This window comes from Oreochromis aureus, linkage group 5 (assembly GCF_013358895.1).
Source record: "Oreochromis aureus strain Israel breed Guangdong linkage group 5, ZZ_aureus, whole genome shotgun sequence".
Lineage (NCBI taxonomy): Eukaryota > Metazoa > Chordata > Actinopteri > Cichliformes > Cichlidae > Oreochromis > Oreochromis aureus.
Genome location: NC_052946.1, coordinates 40012216 through 40034668, shown reverse-complemented (window position 1 = coordinate 40034668; position 22453 = coordinate 40012216). Strand labels below are relative to the sequence as shown.

Genomic DNA, 22453 nt, shown 5'->3' with positions numbered 1-22453 from the left:
TTACTACATGCAGTGTTCGTGTTCACCTGCAAAGCTGCGCTCCGGGCCGCCTTGTTGTCACATCCAGGATCCTTTGCATGAATTATGGGCGTAACTTCTGGTTCACTGAAGGTGCAGGAGCTGAGCTTAAGTTTCCAATGCTTCATTAACTGGAACTGGAGAAACTATGAATGATCTTTGCAGCTCTGCAGGTTGAATGTGAGCAGCCCTTTGCTAAAACCCGAGTATCACAAACTTGTTGTTTTCATTCGGACTGCAGAACATTTCCATCCCACACACAGAATTACAGGATAGATTCTCTGAAGGAGACAAAACTGCTCTTAAAATCTGTGTTGAGAAGAACGATGAAGAATCTAACGCTGGTTACAGGTCCGTCTGTTCCAGAGAGATTCTGGTTTGCAGCCTTTTGAATGTGAGAAATGAACTGAGCGGTTCCAGACTCATTTGTATTTATGCGTTGATCTGAAGATGTCAGGCTGACTGAGCCACTGTAGCAGTAATTTTAGCTCAGATAAAACTGTAAGATGTTCCAAGCACTTAGTGAGATTTTACTCTTTATCGTAGCTAAAAAGGAAATGTTATTTATACAGCGCCAAATCACAACAACAGTCGCCTCAAGTGCTTTATATTGTAAGGTAGACCCTACAATACACAGAGAGAAAAACCCAACAATCATATGACCCCCTATGAGCAAGCACTTTGGCGACAGTGGAAAGGAAAAACTCCCTTTTAACAGGAAGAAACCTCCGGCAGAACGAGGCTCAGGGAGGGGCGGGGCCATCTGCTGTGATTGGTTGGGGTGAGAGAAGGAAGACAGGATAAAGACATGCTGTGGAAGAGAGACAGAGATTAATAAAGAATGCTAAAGGTTTAGATTTAATTCAGTTTCAATTCAATTTCTTTATTGTCCCACAAGAGGAAATTAGTTTAGCAGCAGGATAAAAATAAACAGAACAATACTATAAAATAATAATAACAATAATAATGATAGAAAGTTCAAGGACAATTATTTGCCATTAAGGAGACAAGACGCAGTAGGGATAAAAGAGACCTGGAGTCTTTTAGTCCTCCTCGGAGGTACTCTGAAACGGTGGCCGGAAGGCAACAACTCAAACTCACTGTGAAGTGGATGGTTCACACAATTAATAATAGAATGAGCCTTTCTATTGTAAATGGCCAAAAGTCCATCTTGCCAGCGCCCTGAAATGTTGCTAGCAGTTTTTACCAGAAGTCCCAACCGATTCTTATTCTTCACCGTCAGGTTACCAAACCAGGCAGCGATACAAAAAGACATCACAGATTCGATAAAACTTCTATAAAACAAGGACAACATCTCAGATGAGACATTAAAAGATCTCATTTTCCTTAAAAAGAACAGTCTTTGTTGAACTTTTTTAGTAGTGGCATCAGCATGAGATTCAAAACACAGTTTATGGTCAAGTACCACAGCTAGATATTTATAACTCTCAACTATCCCAATATCGGCAGTTTTAATGATAGTAGGTGATGAGCTATAAGAGGACTTCCTAAAATCAATAATCATGTCTTTAGTTTCTGACACATTAAGTGACAGGAAGGACTCATCACACCAATTCACAAAATCATCTACAACCTGTCCAGATTTAAGGTGTTGAATCATCCAGAGGAGCTGCTTTTGGAAACTCAGCATACGTGTATACGTGTATATCTACACAACAACTCCAGAGAGTAGCAGCAGCTCCCACACAGTGGGCTCCTAACCTTATTTTGTTCGGTGCGTATCCAACACCTACGGGGCTCACATGCTGCATCAAAACAATACGATATGAAGGTGGTTGCTGTTCAGTGCGCTTACCTGAGTGACAGCGATGAGCTCAGACAGGAGGATTGTTTCTGCCTCTGCTCTGCATTAAGAGGAATTTCAGGGCTGCGTGTAATCACACCCGCTGTTCAATACTGTAGCTGCAGGATTATGCAACTGTGCATCTCCAAGTGAAAATTTCCACTAAAGCCTCTGTGCAGGAGGTGGATATTAAGAAGAGTCGAGAATGAAAGAGAGAAGAAAATACAAGTGAAGGCCAAAGGAAGTTGAGAGAGCACTCAGAAGAATGTTTTCCCTTTTATGTCGATGCCTCTGCAACTAAGCAAATTCATTAAAAGTCAGTCAAAGGACGGAAACAAAAGAAGGGAATAACTGCATTTAGAGCTGCTCCCACTGAGCTCAGCGATGGATTGCAATCAGATAAAGATGTTAAAGCTCTTCTAAAGGATGAATCTCTTCAGTCATGTTCTCCACAGTACCAGCCCAGAAATTTGTGTTCTTTGTGAAGCATTTCCATAAATTCTGATCCGTATATTAGTGAAGCAAGTATCCAGACAGCTGCTGAAACCTTTTCCATGAACTTTGATCCAGATGTTCGTGATTAGCAGATGGTGAATTCCCAGATTCATGTGACTCTTCCCTGACATTTTAACTTATTCTAAATAATTCAGAATTCACAATCTGTTTCCAGACGATTAATCATACTGTCTGTTTGTCTTCATCTTAGCTACAGGGTCCATGTTTGTTTTGGGGGGGTAAAATGTTCTCGCAGCACACATATTCGTGCTCCCTTCAGGATTTATCCTTCTCACTTTGCACCATCAGCAGGTAAATATTAAATTATTCCAAATAAAAATTATTTTTGTACCTAATCTTCTCTTTGGTGTTTGCAAATTGTGCTAAAGCTAAGCTAACCACCTCGGGCTGTTTTACCTTGTTCAGTAACTTAAACAGTCTGATTGTACTTACTGTACATCGTCCTGCAGCTAATGCTAATGCTAATGCTCGCCTACAGCTTAAAAAGGTCGTGGACGATGGAGGAAAGTCTTTGCTGTAGGAAAGAAATATGTTAAGGATATATTTAAAATAGACTCTTACAGGCTATAAACACAGATGATAACAGAGTGGGCATGAACTGTGCAGATGCCTCATTCCTTTATATCCTGCTGGTAAAACAGGAATGTCTTTAAGTATATTTGGGAATAGTTCTCCAGGCATTCTGAGGGACATCCAAAGCTCTTCTTTGGAAGTTTCAGCTTTTTGTTCTGCTTCAGGAGTGTTGAGGTCCGGGGAGGCCAATCCATGACTGATAGTGTTCCACTGTGTGTTTTATATAAGGGTAGGCTTTTATGGCACTGGCTGTGTGTTTGGGATCATTGTCATGTTGAAAACTGAAGCTGTTGCCAGTCAGATGTTTCCAGATGTTTCTGCATGGTGGATAAAAATCTGATGTTACGGTTCTGTGTTTATAATTCATTAGTTCTCCAGCACCACTGGCTGACATGGAGCCCAAACCGTGAGAGAGCCGTGAGAGAGCCTCCACCCTGTGGGAAGAAATTGCTAATTGTTAATTGCAAAGTATTGTGAGCTGTTAGCATTGTCGATTTGGGTTTTTCCCTTTTAAGGATTCAGTTTTACAGATTCTCCAAAGAACTCCTGGAGTCATCTTCTCTGATTTCCTCCTTTTCTCACCCATTACCTGAAATCTGTGCAGCACATTTCATTATCTAAATGCATTAAATGTGTGAGACTACAGTGTCTGCATGTCCAACCAAGTGCTAGACGTGCATGTGTGTGTGTGTGTGTGTGTGTGTGTGTGTGTGTGTGTGTGTGTGTGTGTGTGTGTCAGACAGTATACCATCTGTGTGTTTTGGCCACAGGTCATTTGGCCAGTTTCACTGCTGTAACGTTACACACCATTTACTCAAATCAGACAACTGCTACCTAGCTGTCTGTCTGACACACACACACACACACACACACACACTAATCACCAGGCTTTAGGGTGGGAGTTGGATTTATAAATAAACTTCATAGAGGATTTGCAGGCACAGTTATGAAATGCAGTAAAATCTCCTCAGACGTGCTTCTGTCCACTTCAAACAGATATTATATGATATTATTGTGTTGTTGCACTAATAGAGCTGCAACTGATGATTATTTGTTATATTGATTAATCTACTGCACTTTTAAATGTTGGTCAAAAACCTCCAAGAACCAAGAGAAACGAGATGTTTGCTCGTCATGTTTGGAGTCGTTAAAATGATTTCTTGTATCAGCTGATCATTGAATCTCTTTCCCGTGTTGCAAAGAGCAGCTCTCTTTAGCTCCAACACAACGATCGAGGTTGATCTTGTTTTGTTTTCTGATCTGGTTTCAGTGAAGATGAACTTTGCTTTATGTAACTCGCAGTAAGCTGCTGTCACAGCGCTCCATGATTCATTTCCTGTTATCTGACGTCATTTTGAATTCATTCTGAACACCAAACCAAAAAATGAAAAAGCACCAACTTTGCTATAATATAGGTTTATTAATGATGTTTCCAAATGATGTGATTCTGGTGACATGTTGCAGATGATCAGTCAGTAAGATTCCAGTTGTTTGATTTTTCATACATTAACCTGATTGAGGAGGCCCCATCTGTGCAGGCTGCTGTGTTTACCATAGCTGAACCAATTTCCTGAAGCTTATCAGGTGTGGGCTGCAGGGGCAGGACGTACCTGTGCCCAGCCGCCTCCTCACAGTTTGTTCTCAAGGTTTTTTAGGTTTGTTGGAGTTTAATTCTAATATATTCTCGTTGATGAGAAGGTTCTCTCAGTCTGGTCCTCAGTTTGGTGTTATCTATGTTTTGATTTCTATAGATTTCCTTAATCCTTTGAGTCTGTTCGTATTCGAGTTTGCTGGTCCGGTGTTCTCTCTGGATCTCGTTGCCCTCCTGTTTCCCTGATTACCTCATAGTCCAGTCTTCCCCTTCAGTTTGGATTGTGTATGAGTATCGAGTTTGTCTCTGAGTGTGTCCTGTGGGTTTCTACGATTTTGTTACCTTTTGGTGACAGAATGGGAATGTTAAACAATCCAAGTCAAGTTTTCCAGGCTTCAAGTTTTCTTTGTTTTTGTTTTTTTTTCCAGTCTTTAATCTTCGGTTTCCTCCTGTGTGACCTTTGGGTGTGTTTTAGGTCGTTTTGCCTTCCCCTTGCTGGATTTGTTTGCTTCACTCACTGATCACTTGTGTGTGACCTCTGCCTGGATAAAGATTTGGATTTTACTGTCTGCCTCCAGTGCGTTCTCTCTGTGTTCCTCACTTACAACCTTTTCAGCGTGGGTGGCCTGCTAGTTGGACATGCCATACCAACAAGGAGTGTTTGGGTGCACCCTCATCAGATACTGAAGCACTGAGGTGGAGCCTGTCCATGTGAAATATGAAGCACAGCTTAAAGTTCCTCCTGAATCTCTAACGAGGCGTCCACACACCTGTGACAGGAAGGTCATTTCTGCTGCTTGTATCCTCCATCTTATTCTTTCAGTCACTACCCGCAGATCGTGGTCACAGGTGGGCGTGGCAACGTAGCAAGCCGACAGCTTCGTGCTCACGTCTCTCAGTACTACAGCCTCGCTGTCACAGCAAACCAGCCTGCACTCTCCCCCAACACATGAACAAAGACCCAGAGATGCCTGAACTCCTCCACTTGGGGTAGCAACTGATTACTGCCCCATGAAGCTCCACCCTAACATGGTGTATGGTTCTGACCCAAGCAGCTACGTTGCTGAGGGCATCTTTCCCCGGTTGGATCTCCCAAGGTATTTAGGCCGTAGGAGAGGGAACAGGGATTCATGATGACTCCCCATCATGGAGTCAGGATTCAGGTGGAGGCCTATCAGCTGTAGGAGAAGCTCTCTGGATCCTGTGTTTATGGAATAGATGGGGGTCAAAGGGTGTTAGTCCAGTTTTGAGGGGCTTGTCTGGTTTGAGGGACATGCGAGCGAAGCTCCAGAGTTAGTCACTAGCACCATAGCATGATACATCACCAGCTGCATTCAGCGCTGAAATAACCTCGCTGTTAGACTCTCATCGAGTCTCGATCTGCAGCTGTGTCTTCTAGATCATTCGAGACGTTTTTCATTCACTCCATCACAGCTCACAACAACTTTTAATCCATTTCCAGGGACTACCTGTAAAGTGCTATAAACATTTCTATTTCTTTGCCAGCTGGACTTATTTTTCTCACATCAGGAAGCTGCTGTGCTCATGAATGAATGTTGAATTACAGCAACTGTGTAAATGTGCTGATATTTATTTCCATAATGCATGTTTCTGGTCGGGAACAAAGCCTTTGCTCCCCCGTCGAGAGACAGATTGTGTGAAATGAACTCAGCCGCCTGCTTTGCTGTTTTATCCCGCCGTGTTTTTTCCTCGCTCTCCCTCTCCTGTCCTGGCTTTTCTTTTCCATCCTCCACCCTCTCTGCCTCTGCCAATTACTCCCATCTGTCCTCTAACGCTCCCTCACTCCTCGCTCTCCTGTCTCCTCCGGCACGGTTGGAAAGTGACACCAAAGGTTTAAAAGGCTGCTTTTAAAGACGCTACATGAAAGTGTTTCCAGTGACAGTGAAGTGAGTGATAAAACCTGTAATGATATACCTCCCATCCTCTCTCTCTTGCAGCAGCAGAGTAGCTATGGGTGGCGCATCGTCTCTCCTGCAATTACTCTATAATGACCTTTCTGCCTTGTTCGTCTCTTCCAGCCGAACACGCATCAGCCTTCGCGCCAACCGTGCTGCTCGTTGACTCATACTGAATCCTAATCCGCTGATTTTACTAAAGCGTGCACAGGTCTGGATCTTTGCATCAACAAAGACACTTATTATTATCTGTGTTGTTTTAGCCAATGCTTCCTTGCACATGTTGTGTGCGCGCAGGTTTTACAGGCAACACAATCATCACAGCCCCATTCACTCACCTCTGCTCACCTTACAGTGAATGTGGGAACACGCTGTTTATTTGAACTGTAGTGTCTTTTTCTTTCTCGCAGCATATCCAACTTCACCCCCAAAGTTGGAGAGAAGGACACCCAGAGAGCGATTCGACAAGCCTTCAATGTGTGGCAGGCCGTCACCCCGCTCTCCTTCCAGGTGAGATGTCCAGATATACACCTGAGTCATACAGGTTGAAAGCTGGAACATATGTAGCGCCCAATCACAACAGTCGCCTCGAGGCACTAAATACTGTAAGGGAAGGACTCAAAAAAAGTTAGTGTCTTTATTTGTCTTCCTTTGGAGAAATTTGCTTTGGGCAGAGAGGTTACATCGCACAGACCCAATGCACTCCATACAACCTTAAAAAAAAAGCTAAATATTACATTGATTAATGGGTAGTTTTTTTATTATTCTGGACCTGTTCTTCTCATGCTCTGTGTTCATTAATCATCTTGATACAATACAGTACAATAATAGAGAAAACCCAACATCACACGACCCCTTGTGCACAAGCACTTGGCAACAGTGGGAAAGAAAAACTCTCCTTTAAGAGGAAGAAACCTTCAGAAGAACCTGGCGTCCATCTGCTAACCAGTTGGTGATGACGGGAGGAAGATGGAACAAAAAATACACTGTGGGAGTGAGTGAAGAATAAACACCCAGTGCATCATGGGAATCCCCAGCAGCCTACACCTACTGCAGCATAACTAAGGGAGGATTCAGGGTCACCTGGTCCAGCCCTAACTATATGCTTTAGCAAAAAGGAAAGTTTGAAGCCTAATCTTAAAGGTAGAGATAGTGTCTGTCTCCCAAACAACGGAAAATATGTCAGTAAATTATAAAATTCTAAACAGCACAACAGACTACAATAACATACAGGTGAAAACTCCATAAACAAGAGCTGCTATTATGACTATTTCCATCAATCGATAGAGTGGTGGTTTCTGGATCTAGTTCACCTTTCTCCAGTGCACAAGGAGCAGAAGATCCTTCAACGCTGTAATAAACAGAACAGCTTCGTAGTGCTTTGGTTTGTGACCTTCGGCAGCGTCATCGTGGCCTCGAGGTGAAACCCACTGATCGAGCACTCGAGCTGTTCTAGCTGCAATCAGTGAATAACCTGTGATATTATCGTCTGGTTTGTAATCTGTGTTGCTCACTGTGGACTCATGGCTGGGTATAAAAACATGTACCTGTAGTTAGCTTTAGTCCAGCTGCTGGAAACAGCTGTTCAGCTGAAACAGATGTGCAGAAATCCTGTTGTTTATCAGCCCAGAAGACGTTTCAGTGAAGGAAGACGTCTTTGTACTGAGCACGGACGGCTGATGCCCCCTTGTTTGGACACCACAGCAAAACGTATGTTGTTAAAACCTCCTCTGATTACAGTCAAGGTCATTTTTATATGAAATAAGTATTTGTTGTTGTACAGTAGAAGCCAGGCCGTCATTTCTGGGGAGGAAGCCTGAACGAGCGCGTATAACTCACAGTATTTTTAATCTTCTGAAATATTGATTCCTTGTTTGTTCCTCTGATCCCGCTCAGGAGGTGCCATACTCGGAGATCAAGAACGAGGGCAAAGAGGCTGACATCATGATCTTCTTCGCCTCTGGTTTCCACGGTGACAGCTCCCCATTCGACGGAGAGGGGGGTTTCCTGGCCCACGCTTACTTCCCCGGCGCCGGCATCGGAGGAGACACGCATTTTGACTCCGATGAGCCCTGGACGCTTGGCAACGCCAACCACGACGGTTAGCCGAGTCTTTGTCTCTTTGACCTTGGCGCTCGCACCGCTGAAACATGCTGAACGACGGTTAAAAAACACCAGCTAATGGATTAAATTATCATTTATTTTCTTCACTAACTTTTGCAAATTAAATTCCTCGAATGCGAAGATGTCCTCAGTCGTCGCCGCCGTATCTCTGAGCGCCGCTCTGTTTAGTCACTGGATGAAAAATGGAGGCGAAAACACACTTCACTTTGTAGTTTTTTTCTTCTTCTTCTATCTCACTTTGACAAATGACTTGTGCCAGATTCCCTCTGCTTGAATAAGTAACGTGTTGACAGAGAGAGAGCGAGACGCAGGGAGAGAGCACTGATAGAGCGGGAGAAGGAATCTGGTTTGAAAGATTAGCACAAACGAGAATTAGCTCTGACAGAGAAGCTCTGCGTTCCCACATTACAGCCCGAGTTTCTTTTTTTCCATTTCAGGCTGAAATAAGCATCCAAGGACATGTCCACGATTTCCTTTCATTTTAATGAAGAGTTTTATTATAGTATAAACATAGCAAACCACTGGTTCTCCTCCTGCAGGCGGTGTTTCTGCAGACAGCAGGGGTCTGAACATCAAACGGTTAAACATAAAGGATAGATGGGAGGCGGCTGTGGCTCAGGTGGAAGAGTGGATCATTTGCGAGGTTTGTGGTTCGATCCTCAGCTCGACCTGTTTATACGATACTGATCCAGAACAGCTGCCCCTGATCCACGAAACAGCTAAACAAACCACGTTTAAATGTTTTAAAGGCTGCCATTCAAAGAAAATGGCATTTTACTTTATCTTCGATTACAGTGTGTTTATAGCATGTGGCAAGCATTACCCACAGACTGCATATGAAAGATGGGTTATTGTGGGTGGGGGGGGGGCTGTTGGCATTATCTGCTCAGGCTTCCTTGATTACTTGATTAGTTTCACAGTGAAATTAGCTGTAAAGATCAAAGCTGCATGTTGTATCAGCCTGAAAACACATTTATCAGGTAAGTTTGGACATTTTTACATGGAAGTCTGTGGAAACTGACTCTCGGGACCGCCAGTCTCAACTGGACATTAGAGAAACCGTTGAGTCTGCGCTTCCACAGGTCCCGCTAGTTTACAGACTTATTCCTCATGAAGAAAACAAGACAGTCAGCGATCGATTGGTTTTACTTGCGCAAGGGAGGCCCCAGTCGGCATCTCGGGAACGCACTTCGAATCCTACCACAAAATGACCCCGACTCCGGCCTCCGCTTGCCGCCTTTTATTGAAAAACAGTTACACACAACAGTTTACACAACATAAGCACCTCCCACTGTAAAACCCCCCTTGGTTACAAAAGACAAGGCACTATGTGTGTGTGTGTGTGTGTGTGTGTGTGTGTGTGTGTGTGTACGTGTGAGTATGTGAGAATGTGTTTGTGTGATCTGCTCACCAAAAGGATCATAAAAGCAGGAAGCTTACCACACAAGAAACAGATCTTTCAGAGAGGATGTGCCTAATAAAACCTCCCCCGGCACAGAGTAGCTGGAGAGGTGCTCAGGATCAAAGGAATCTCTTTGATCCTCCTGCTTGAACCAAGACTTACAAATTTAAGAAACACAATGACAACATTTAACAATTTGACTCCAACAGAAACTGCTTGGATTCAGTTATGAGCCTACACTAAAATCATATCATATATCTTTAAATTCAGAAAAACGAGACAAACAGAAATAAAACAATCTGAAAACATCAAAGAAACTCAAAAGTGCACCAAAGGAAATAAACTCAGACACAGAAAAGTACAAAGAAACAAAATGAGCTTGAAGAGATACAAAACGATCCAATCGAGATATAAAACAAACGCTAAAAGACAGAAAAGATTTTTGTGCCTTTTTAACATCATAACTATAAAGATGTAATTAAAAAACAGTCATAAAGAGATTAGAAAGAGATCAGAGATGTTAATGTGACTGTGTCCTTGAGCAACACATTGATCCCCAAATGTGCCCAGATGGTAAGGCCAGCTCCTTGTATGGTCGCTCGTTGCTGTCACTGTGCTGATGGCTAATTAAGAGCCAAGGATGGAAAGTGCCTTGAATAAAAGCTTTGAGACGTGGCTTCATTTTTAATCCCCGGAGTTTGATTTCTACCCAAACTGTGATATTTCCCAAACCTCAACCAAGGAAGATCTTAAACTTTAACCAACAGCGAGTGAAGAAGAAAAGCGGTCTCACAAATAAGACGTCAGCATTTTAACTTAACCAGATTCACCTAAACACTGACTGTTAAACTGTGACAACTGAACTATTGTAACAACGTTGGCTTTTATGTGTAACAGTGCTTCGATGATCAGTTTCAAACCTGTGTTGGAGGCAGAGAGCAGTCGAGCTGGATGTGAAAAAGCACCGAAGCACCAGCTTGTCAGGACGAACAGGTTTTTACATAAAATGGTAAAATTATTGATTAATCGCTGAATCTTCTCTCAGCGTGTGTGTGTGTGTGAATGTGTATGTGTGTGTGTGTGGTCACTCACGTCCTCTCTGCACGTCCTCAAAAAGCCTCTTTATCTCTAAAATCCCTCTCCACACACACACACACACACACAGTAATTGAAAGATTAGAGACGAGATAGTGAGACGGGGAAGTTCTCAGACTCTGTGAAAACTAATTCACAGTATCAGCTTCAGAAGGACGTCGGGAGGACGAACGGGCCTCGTTTTCACCTCTGCTTAAAACCTGATGAGGGACGGTCTCGGTTATTAACCTGCTGACTCCTGCAGGACAGAGCTGAGGGCACGAGTTCCCACGAAGAGGCAGGAGGAAAACTTTATGAATGAAGCGTTACGTGTAAATACATGTATTTATAAAGTGAAAAGGATTCAGCCGCACACTTTTATTCCCTGATCTTCCTTTGCTCTTTTCTGGTTTCAGTGTTGTTAAAAGTTGTTTGCAGCTGTTGTTGTAAATCCCACAGTCTGTCTGTGAATCTGCTTTTCAGCCAGCAGCAGCGGCCTGAAGGAGCATTAGCAGACCTGTGAGGCAAACTGGTGTTTTCAATGAGGCCCTGGGAAATCTTTGCCTCAGTTAGAAGCGCACCATCGTGAGTGGGTCAGAATTTGACCCTGTTGGTGTGAGACATGTCCACGGGACATTTTTACAGCTGAAAAAATGTTTTAAGCTCTGTTAAAAAACTGCAACCAGATCAGTTTTACAGTCATATCTGATTTTTTTTATTCTTAACTTAAAATAGCAAAATTCCACAGATTTAATTGTTCCTGTCACATTTTTAACTTTAACTTTTTTATCTTTTCTACAGTATAAAAACGTCTAGATTCATATTTTAAAATTCACTTATCTATTTTTGTTTTCTAGGGTTTTTAAATGTGAAGATATCAAACTGTCCTTTCTTTGAATTACTGTGTTTCAGTGACGATGCCGACAGATAAATAGTCACTTGTGAGCACATCACGCCCTGAGCATGTGCGGCTGCCCTGAGCGGGCTTTTCCCATCATAGCCATGAGCGTTGCTGGACGAGGATTTGGGGCAAAACAGCTTATTTACAGTTTTTTCATCAGAAGCTGTTGAATAAATTACATTTTCAAGAGATATTTGCAGACAGTTGAGATGAGCGTTGGAAATATTGGAAAGTCCGGTTCTTCTTGATTGTGTGCACGGCCGACTGTGTGCACGGCCGACTGTGTGCACGGCTGGTGTTCTTGGCTCTTTGTCCGGTTTCTCCCCTGCTGTGTCACATATTAGAAAATGATTCTGACACAGAGGGAATCTCATCTAGAAGATGATCCTGCCGTCAAATGGAGGCAAACTTAAGGTCAGACATAAGACCTTATGTTGATTAAACAGCCACCTATCCCACATATGAGCATTCAGCATTTACCCAGAATGCACTTTTGTCCAGAGTTTTCAGCTGTGAATGATCAGAAACAGATCAAACGTGCAGGGCACCAATGCCTGCTTCTGTTCCTCTACATCATAGACATTAAACTGGTACAGGTTACTGAAACTGGGATATATCCTGTGATACTGGTGCTCAAAGCTGGTCACAGAAAAGTCATTCTGAAGAAGAAAAGCAGATTTTTTTTTTAGACTCTTGGTGCATTAAAAATTAGTTTGAATTGAAAAACGGAGCTTAACGTGTTATTCAGCCCTGAAAATTTCATGTGGACATGTCCTCTACTTTTTTATGATGGCTCAGAAAAGAAGGAAAAGATTAGGTGAAATGAACTTTGAGGTTTTGTAACTTCGACAGTTTCTCCTGCATGAAGCTAAAACGTTAAATTGTTTCATTGAATATATAAAGGTAAATAAAAAATCAGTTGATTCTGAGAGGATACAGCGGCTCTCTCTGCTCTCAAAGCTCAACCAACGCAACAGTTAATCATGTTTCTGTCTGGAGTCGAGGGAAGGACATGTTCCTCCTTTCATTTTTACGATTTACAGACTTGATTATATAAGCGATGACTCGAGGGTTAAATAAATCTCTCCTCCCCTAATTGCAAGAATATTTCACACAGGACATTATTTCTAGACAGAAGTTGGGAACATTGATAAAATGTGTTTTTATGAAAAATGTTCAGTGTGTTAATGATTTTTGCCAGATGAGAAAAAATGTTCTTGGCAGGTAATTTTGATCGCTGGTATAAGATGAACTCATTTTGACGGGTTTCAGTTTAACAAAGCAGGCTCTGTGGACACGTCGGACTGGGACTACTTGAGAAACAGGTTTCATCACAGACATATCAAACATCGTCTTTATCACAGGCGAGCAGACGACTGCAGGGGCAAGCGTGATAGAAGAAGTCGTTATCGTCACCGCGGGAAGGCAGACCGACCACGAGGGGACGGGCAGAGAAATGGAGAGCGACCGCAGGGGGATTCCCTCAAGCCGTTGTACATGAAGTGTACGTCTTGAAATCATCTTAATCTTTCCTGCAAAGTGGAAGAAAGAGAGGGGAGATAAAGGCTGCTGGAGGGATGCGGGAGGAGGAGGATGAACAGGAGTGCAGTGGTGAGAGAGGGGGAGATAAAAAAGAGGCAGAGGAGGAGAGGGATGAAAGAAACTGCAGCACACAAGGACAGAAGAGCCAGAGTCTGTGAAGGTGTGAGACAGTGAATAAAAGAACACAGTACAGAGTAACGGCAGCAGGAAGACATGAATATTAAGCCAATATTGTAACAACCTTACTCTGTAGCCACACGTACTTCGTAAACCTGGGTGCAAATATTTCAGCATCCATGCAGTGTTCACACTTCTCACTGGAACGTAAAATAGTCAAATTTGTGTCTCACTGTTTTGTACATTTATATGCAGATGATGCAGTGCTGTATGTCACTGCCCGTTCAGCTCAGCGGGCCACAGCAAACATGCAATGTTCCTTTAATCCAGTGCTCTCCAACTTTTTACGTCATTCCTCACATGGCAGGAAGAAGTATTTTCACGCCCCATCTAAACAAAACAATGACAGAAAAGCCGAGCTGCAACTTTATGTAGATAATAAACTACGGTGGCCCTGAGAGGCCAAACAGACTGCAAAGAAAACACCAGCAATAAGAAAAACTCTGCATATATATAATTGGACCACGTTAAAGTTCAACAGGGAACACAGAAGTTTCACACTGACATCACTTTAGTCTTTTCTTTACCCATTACTGACTCTAAAATGACTAGTTTTAAACTTGAGGTGACATGCTGATGAGTTTATAGGTCAGTAAAAATCATTTCTCCTGAATAAAATAAACGAGACAGAAAAACAATGAGTCGAATTGGAAGAGACCTCGGAAAGAGGAACTGAAAATGAATAAAAGGATTGACAGAAACGGTCGTCGGCGTCTGCTCATTTCCATCTCCATTAGTCTGTAAGTCAGGCGCAGGCCACCGAGGCTATAATCTTCAAACAGAGTGGCCTCGGTAAAGGAAAAAAGATAATTATGTTGTGTAATTTGGTTCAAACGGAGTCAAACCAATTACAAAGCTGAGGGAAAGTATTAATTTGAGCTCTGCATTCAGACAGTAAGAAGTCATTAAACACATGACAGCAGCTCTGGATCTCTGCTCAGAGTCTGGCTGTAATAAAAACCCCACATGAATACACGACGTCCGGGAAAACAAGACCTTCTGTTCTCCTTCGTACTTTTACTTTTGATGAGTTGTAATAAGAGCACACGTAGCAGCGTGAACTGTAGAACTGGAGCTGTTATTCTGGCTGCTATCAGGTGCTTTAATTGGAAAATAGAAATCATTGAATTTCATTGAAAACTATTAAAAAGTCTGTTTTTTCCACAACCTCAACTTATGCTTCAATCACACCCTTCTGTTTTTTACCAAAGACTTCCTGGACCTCAGGTACTTAATCTGAATAAAATCCTGTTTATTTTATGTCTGCATATGTGAGCTCTGATTAATTGTTGAGCAGACTGCGTGAGGATGCACCACACCTGGTTCTGCTGTGGTGCATACACTGTTCTACATACATAAAACTGCACAAAATGGCCAACAGTGACACAACTAATGATAACTAAGAAGTCCAAAACAACTACCCAGGTGTGAAACGGCCATGTAATGACTAATTAGCACCTGACTTATGAAAAAGATGAAAAGCAGTTACATAGAAAATGTACCAGACCCACAAAGAGAGTTTTAAAAAAGACAGGTGGACAACACGGCTGTAAAAGACGCAAAGTGACCTCAAAGAGGCAAAAAACAAAGGGAATAAAAAAGGCCAAAAACTGCCTAAATGACCAAGAGTGACACAAACTGATAACTAATTATGACTAAAAGATACTAAATAAATTTACACAATGGGACAAAATAAAAAAGCAGAGTTTTCATCTACTCACATAAGGTTTCTAACATGTCGCGGAGCATTTATTGTGCGCATGAACATGGGTTGTTTTCACATTTTCATCTCACAGCTAGTTTACAGGGTCCCTCGCTATAACGCGGTTCACTTTTTGCAGCCTCGCTGTTTCGCGGATTTGCTTTCCATCTCGTGCCGTGTCTCCTGTACAGTACAGCATGTGTTCAACTTGTCAAATTTACATAAATCTTCGCTAGCAGAAAACAACAAACACAGCAGCGTTGACGTCAAAGGCTCCTGCGGAAGCACACAAAAGGCAGAGGACGATGCTGACCCTCGCACAAAAAGTCAGACTTCTGGACATGCTAAAGGTAGAAGTTACGGTATTTTTCAGATTATAAGGCACATTAAGCGAAACAAAACAGTCAGATAAGTCAAACTTTACTCAACTCATTCTTCTTGCTTCCTCTACTTTGATTCATTTATGCTGAATTCTCTGGCAGCTGCTCTATTCTCATGTTCTGGACCTGAAAACAGGGTTTGAGCTTTAGTTTCATTCTATAATACTGGACTTATTTCTCTACGAAGGTTTGAACTTTGTGTTTAAACAAGAGAGAAAAGTGTGAAAATGTCGATGCCTGTCTGTCATTAACACTGAACCGGCGCCCATTAAACAAAGATGAACCGCCGAGGATTTGGACTCGCTCTGTTACACTTTAAATCCAACACCTGTTGCTTTGTATTGATTATAGAAAAAACAGGAGCTTATCTGAAGCTTTGCTCTCTGAGAAGAGCATCTGCATTGGCCCCTTTTTCATGTTTACTTGCTTTAACATGTGTTTGGCGTTTTCATTCCTTCAGGACAGAAATCTTTGAACTTTGTTCAAGCAAAGAATCTGAGTGGAAGCCAGACCTCATCACACTTCTCATGTCATTTTTTTAATCAGTCTCATTCCACTTTGTCTCAGCTTCAGTGATGCAGACCAGCTGAAATATAATGCTGCTTTTTCCCGCTTGCAATAACTAAACTCAGTATCCACATTGCTAATTAGTGTACAGTGAGGTGTAGTGAGGGGTTTTACAGCCTTAAAACATCTATAATAGTAAAAAATAAAGTTGGCTACTTTGCGGATTTCACCTATCGCGGGTTATTCTTAGAACGTAACTCCTGCAATAAATGAGGGACCGCTGTATATGCAGATGATACCATGCTGTATTTTACTGCCTATTCTGCAGACCACAGCAAACATGCAGCGTTCCTGTAATCACAGGAGCATTAATGAAACAGCCTGACTGTGGAGCATCTCCACTCTGATAGCTTCCTGCTCCAAATTCAACATGTTTGCTTGTTCTCCAGCATATTTTAGTCTCAAAAGCAGCCGTACATTATTTATACATTTGCAGATTATGAATTTAAAGTCGCTTTCTGTGAGAGTGTGAACTGTGTGAATTGTACAAGACGCGCAGGCAAACATTACTCTGAAGTAATCCCCGTCAAGCTGCAGCCTTTGAAGAAGTGGACTTTAGAAACAGGAGCTTTGGATTCACCAGCCTGACAGTCGCTTCCATTCGCCGCCAATTCTGCTTTTGATGTGAGATTCATATTACACAGCTGATGAGTCAACACATCACAGGCTAACTTTAGCTCACTTTGACGCCGTCTTTGGTCTTTGCTGTTTACACTGGGGAGGCTTTGTTCTGATTCAGACAGGAGGGAGATGTTGAGGCTTTCTCAGTAAACTGATTTTCTTTTAATGAACAGAAACCAGCGGCGAAGGCCTGCAGGCAGCGGAGAGATGCTCCTGTTTTCTGTTTTATCACCTGATTTCTGAAATAAGCTTTTAAGGCGCTGTGAGTGATGTTGAAAGCGATGCTGCTTCTCTGCTTTGCGTTCTCTAATCTCATCATTTTTTCCTCCTCCTCCTCTTCCTCGCCTCTCGCTCCTCTCCCCTCTAATCCTCTTCCTCTCTTTCCAGGTAACGATTTGTTCCTGGTGGCGGTGCACGAGTTGGGGCACGCGTTGGGTTTGGAGCACTCCAACGATCCCAGTGCCATCATGGCTCCTTTCTACCAGTACATGGACACGCACAACTTCAAGCTGCCGCTGGACGACCTGCAGGGCATTCAGAAGATCTACGGTGAGCTCTCTGGTTTAGTTCTGTGTAAGCTGTAGCTCGGGAGGTGGAGCAGATCGTCTACTAATCGGAAGGTTGGTGGTTTGATTCCTGGCTCTCCTTGGGCCTGACCGCCAAGTTTGTGTCAATGTCAGCGAGAAGGTCCTTAAGAAACGGTGCTGGAGTGAATGGGTGAATGTTGAACCGGTCCATGCACCATCATTGGATCATGCAAAAAACAAAAAATCACAAGTCAGTCATTTGTTTAAAGAAACATCGTTAGTTTGGGGTTTTTTCTTTTCCAGAGATTTTCAGTCACTTCTTTATTTCAGGTTTTCAGACGATTCAACAAACACTGACATCAGTTTTGTCTCCAAGTGTGAGAAACAAGTAAAATCCCCCTAAAACCATCCAGGTTTGGTTTTAGCCAATTCCCTTTTTTTAATAGTGCATAGACAGGAAGTAGAAATCATAAAATGTCAAAATAAAAGCCAAGAAACTCGAATGGCACCAGAATTTGAATTAAAGACACAAATTATTCAAAAAATGAAAAGACTTTCCTCTCACAGATGTCTTTATTATTTACTCTATTTTATTTTTATATCTAGTTATGTCCCGCTGAGGAGATCATTCTGTTTTTTAACGGTGTACTGACGCGGACAGTTCTGGGTCAGGATGACACAAAATACACAAATATTGTTTGAAGATAAAAGCAGTTTACAGAAGGACCGTGCAGTAAATCGAAATGTAAACTCGAGTAATTATGAAAACGAGCGCTTTCGTTTTGTTCTTTTCTTTGTAGCGGTCCACGTTATCCTCCCACAGACTTCAGTCTGGAGCAGTTTGGAATCAGTTTAATGTCAAAGAGTCGGTGAGGAACAATAAATATGAGTTTCATGGAATATTTGATGGAAAATGTTTGAAAAGTAAACTTAAAAATATCACTGTTGAACAAAATAATCATCGTTGTTGAGCATGAAGCCGTGGCTAATAATAGGATTATGTGACCCTGCCGACGTGTCCTTGAGCAAGAACGCACAGGACAGAGCGCAGCATGAGCAACCTGAACGTTAGCATCTCCTCTAAACAGCCAGTGGCTTCTCACAGGGTTTTGGATTATCGGAGGAAATAACCTCTGCGGTGAATAAAAGGTTTACGACACACGTTTCAGGAGGATGAGCTTCATAAATTTTTTATAATTAAACTTTTGTGATTTCATTTTATGAAAAGCCTGCATGCCTCAACCAGAAGGAAGATGCTAACATTATAGATGCATCGTCAATCCTGAGTCTGTGCTGTGCAAACGCCTTCTCCAGGACAAATCATGTATTTTATAGCAAAGAGGAAAATATATGAAGCTTATATTAGAGCTTTTCACTTTGAAACGAGTGATCTTTTAAATCACTACACATTTTCATTTGGAGAAATTTGCCTTTGTTTAATGAAAAACGTGACATTTTGACTCTTTTCTGCCTTTGGCTGGTTGAACAGGTGACTTTGGTGAGACGTAAAAACAAAAAACAGTAAACCTTGAATATGAAATATTAATTGAAAAAGCCGAAAAGAGTGCAGCTGCAGAAGTGTTCGGTGTCCGTCGGCCGGCAGCGGAGCTCGGTGAGCGTGAAGAAGATCCCGGCTGATAAACAGACCTGAGCTGTCTTTGCCTGGAAAGAAAACGCGAGTCTTTCCCTTTGTGTTTACACCAGAGACACTTTGTTGCATTTCAGAAAAGGCGCAAAGCTTCGCGTTTCAGTGAACTCTGGTTTTTTTAAGTAAACAAAGAAAAGCGAAGGCCTGTCAGCGGCAGGCGCGTTTCCTGACAGGCTTTCTGTCTGCGCTGAAGTAATCACGCCAGCTTCTGTTGTAATGTAGTGTAACATTTATTTGTGATGCAGAGACACAAAGAAAAGGCAGGAAAAAGAAACACGTCTGCTCTGTTAAAGATGGGAACATTTCTATCCGCACCATCCCTCACAGCCCACAAACACACAGATAGCTTAAATCTACTGTATCTGCAGCGTTTTTCATCGCGCTTCTCTTTTTCTTTGCTTTGGTTTCCTTTAATAATCAAAGCAAGAAGGTTATCTCGGCCCTCAGAACAACAACTGAGCCTCACATTAAAGGTCATGATACACAGGTGACATTTGAAGTCAGCGTTGAAGTGAAATACCGGCCAGAACTGTGCAGTCGGCGGTTTTTCTCTGCTGCACTTCATTGTTCAGTGTGGATAACAAAGCCTGTTATTTTATCTGCTCAAAGTTCATCTCGCTGGATGTGCTGCTCTCACACTCCAGCACCTGAAAATACCAGCCAACACAACAGCGCCACACGGAAGGGCTTCATTTTACAGCGAGACTGTTTCTGTGCAATTTACCGACTCTGTGTTGGTACGCTTAGAAAAAAGAAAATAGATTTTCTTTTCCTGTTGGAACGTTTCAAGAGTCACTTAATGAATGTCTTTGCCATGAACGCATCTACAACAGAAAGAATTTCTGTTTGTTTTTTGTTTGTTTTTTTAAATTAAAGGTAGAGGAAGTGGAAAAGAATGAAAATAAGACGGACACAAAACAATGCAGACTAAAGAAATGAAAAGGAGAGGCAAAGCAACCAGTGGCTGTTTGGCACAAAATAACCATAAAAAGATAAAAAAAAATCACCAAAAGTGTCACAAAGCAGCACAAAGAGACACGCAACTAGAAAAAGACAACCCAACCACAAAGAGACAGAAAGAATGACTCACAAAATCACCACAAAGACTCACAAAAACACCACAAAGACTCACACAATCACCACACAATCACCACAAAGACTCACACAATCACCACAAAGAGCCACAGAAAAACACAGAGAGACACAAAGGAAACATAAAACTGCACAAAACAACCACAAATAGACACAAAATGACCAAAAAAGACACGACGGACAAACGAGATGGGGTGAAATGAGCCACGCTGCTGTTTTCAGGCATCTCGCTCGCGTGTCGATGCGAGGCAGCGATTTAAGCAAACAGATTTATAATCCGAGGTTTTCCTTCCGCCCATAAAAACAAATGAGTCATTAAACCAAATGTACTAGTTGTGTTTCTGCGGTCTGCATAATGCTGTCTCACAGGATCTTACATAAGAAGTCGTGTTTGCACAGCTAAAGCTGATGACCCAGTGACTCATGCTGTTGTGGGTCTTTGAGTCTCAGTACTTTTAATGATTCTGAAACCGATCACTGGGCCCGACTGATTCATGCTGTGATTGACGTGATTCTCCAGGCATCCCCACAGCCATGCTGGAACCCACCCGGCCGTTACCCACCTTACCCTCTCGACGGACGCATTCGACCTCCGAGCGCAAACACGACCGGCATTCCCGTCCGCCGCACCCGCCCGGTAACCGGCCCGCACTGCCTGGAAACGGCAAACCCAACATCTGCGATGGCAACTTCAACACTGTGGCCTTCTTCAGACGGGAGATGTTCGTGTTCAAGGTGAGCGGAGACGTAACGGCGCAGACGCCTGCTGCCGCTCTCTCTGACAGTGTTCAGTAACAGTCGCTCATTTTTGAATTCTTTGATTAGTTGGTTTTTTTCACGTTATTGACAAAAACTTGTGACAGCTGACCAAGGTGACAAATCAAAACCAGTTAATGTTATTTTTGAGTGAATCAGTTATCACATTAGTTTTCTCTCCTTTGATTAATTGGTGAATCTCCAGTAAGATGATATGATAGATCGTTTTAGCTACTGGCAGTCTGACGTCATCTATCATCCACAGATGAAGTTCAAGTTTTCAATGAGGTGTTATTGTTGTGAAATTAAGATGACAGGATGGTATTGTAAGATATTGTGCATGCATAATAATTATTAAAAATGTCGTTTTTGCAAGTTGGTATGTGGTTGCTAAGCAATGGGATCACATCATAATATCTGATAGAGATAAGAGCCTTCAGGATGCTCGATGTACCTGTCTGCCAAGTTTGGTTGCTCAGCTCCAGATCAGGCAGCTCGCAGACAAACAGGCAGAAGATCGCTGATTCATCCCATTTCTGTTCTTTACACCCAAGAAAACCTGTCACTGTAGCTTTCCAGGAACTGGAACTCCTGGATTTTTCTTTTCCGTGGTGATTTATTGGGATACATTAAAGACCCGGTATCAAATATCGAACTTAATCATAATTCTGATTCATCAAAGGTCATATTTTCCACCACAAATGCATCAAAAAAGTTACATTACAACAGTTTTAATTTTTTAAATACTTTCACATATTTTTTTAAACTACATTTCCCAATTTAGGAAAATATATAAAATCATTTTAGTCCTATTAAATGTATGAAATATGATCAGCCAAATTACTTTTTACATGTGATTACATGTGATCAAGCTGCAAGCAGCACACCGCGTATCAAACATATTGATAAATAATCATCATCATCATCATCATAATTAAAATGATAATAATTGATTTGAAAAAATTTAGGGGACAAATTAAAAATATTTTTGAAAATATTCAACAAAAGCATTGAAAACACCAAAACAATGTAAATTATGAGGGACTCCATTAAAGTAGAGCAACAACAAATCTCATATCACATTAAAATATCTCTGCAATAACATAAAATAACTATTTTTTAAAGTATTAAATAAAAAAAAATTAGACCACTGGGTAAAAGCAGAGCAAAATATTTTAATAAATTATTTATTTTCCAGACAACATGAAAATATGAAAAAAAGGCCAAAATTAAAATTTAGTGCCAACTGCTTCCATCAAATAACAACATCATTAAAACGTCTAAATAAGAAATGTTTAAATGCATCAAACCAATAAAATTCTTTGGTATCTCATCCTGTTAAAGAACCTGAGTGCTTGTTCCAACACGAGCTTATTGAACAGGATGCTGTTGTGTCTGTAATTAACGGCTGTTATCTCCTACAGACGGTGAGTCACACAGCCGTGGGTTGCTATAAAAAACAGGGTGTCACTGGGGGATTTAGATAAAGCTTAATTGAACATTACGGCAGGAGGATGCAGAG

At 41.9% G+C, this 22453-nt stretch overlaps 1 protein-coding gene across 1 annotated transcript in view; it reads left to right on the top strand.

Moving 5' to 3' along the window:
* The window catches only part of mmp24 (matrix metallopeptidase 24), a 70559-nt gene that overhangs the window by 36189 nt on the left and 11917 nt on the right, over positions 1–22453 (top strand). Inside the window, exons 6-9 of the mRNA XM_031735741.2 lie at positions 6829–6928; positions 8315–8519; positions 17296–17457; positions 20696–20910. Of these exons, the coding sequence (XP_031591601.2) occupies positions 6829–6928; positions 8315–8519; positions 17296–17457; positions 20696–20910 (682 nt within the window). The remainder of the gene's footprint in view (positions 1–6828; positions 6929–8314; positions 8520–17295; positions 17458–20695; positions 20911–22453) is intronic.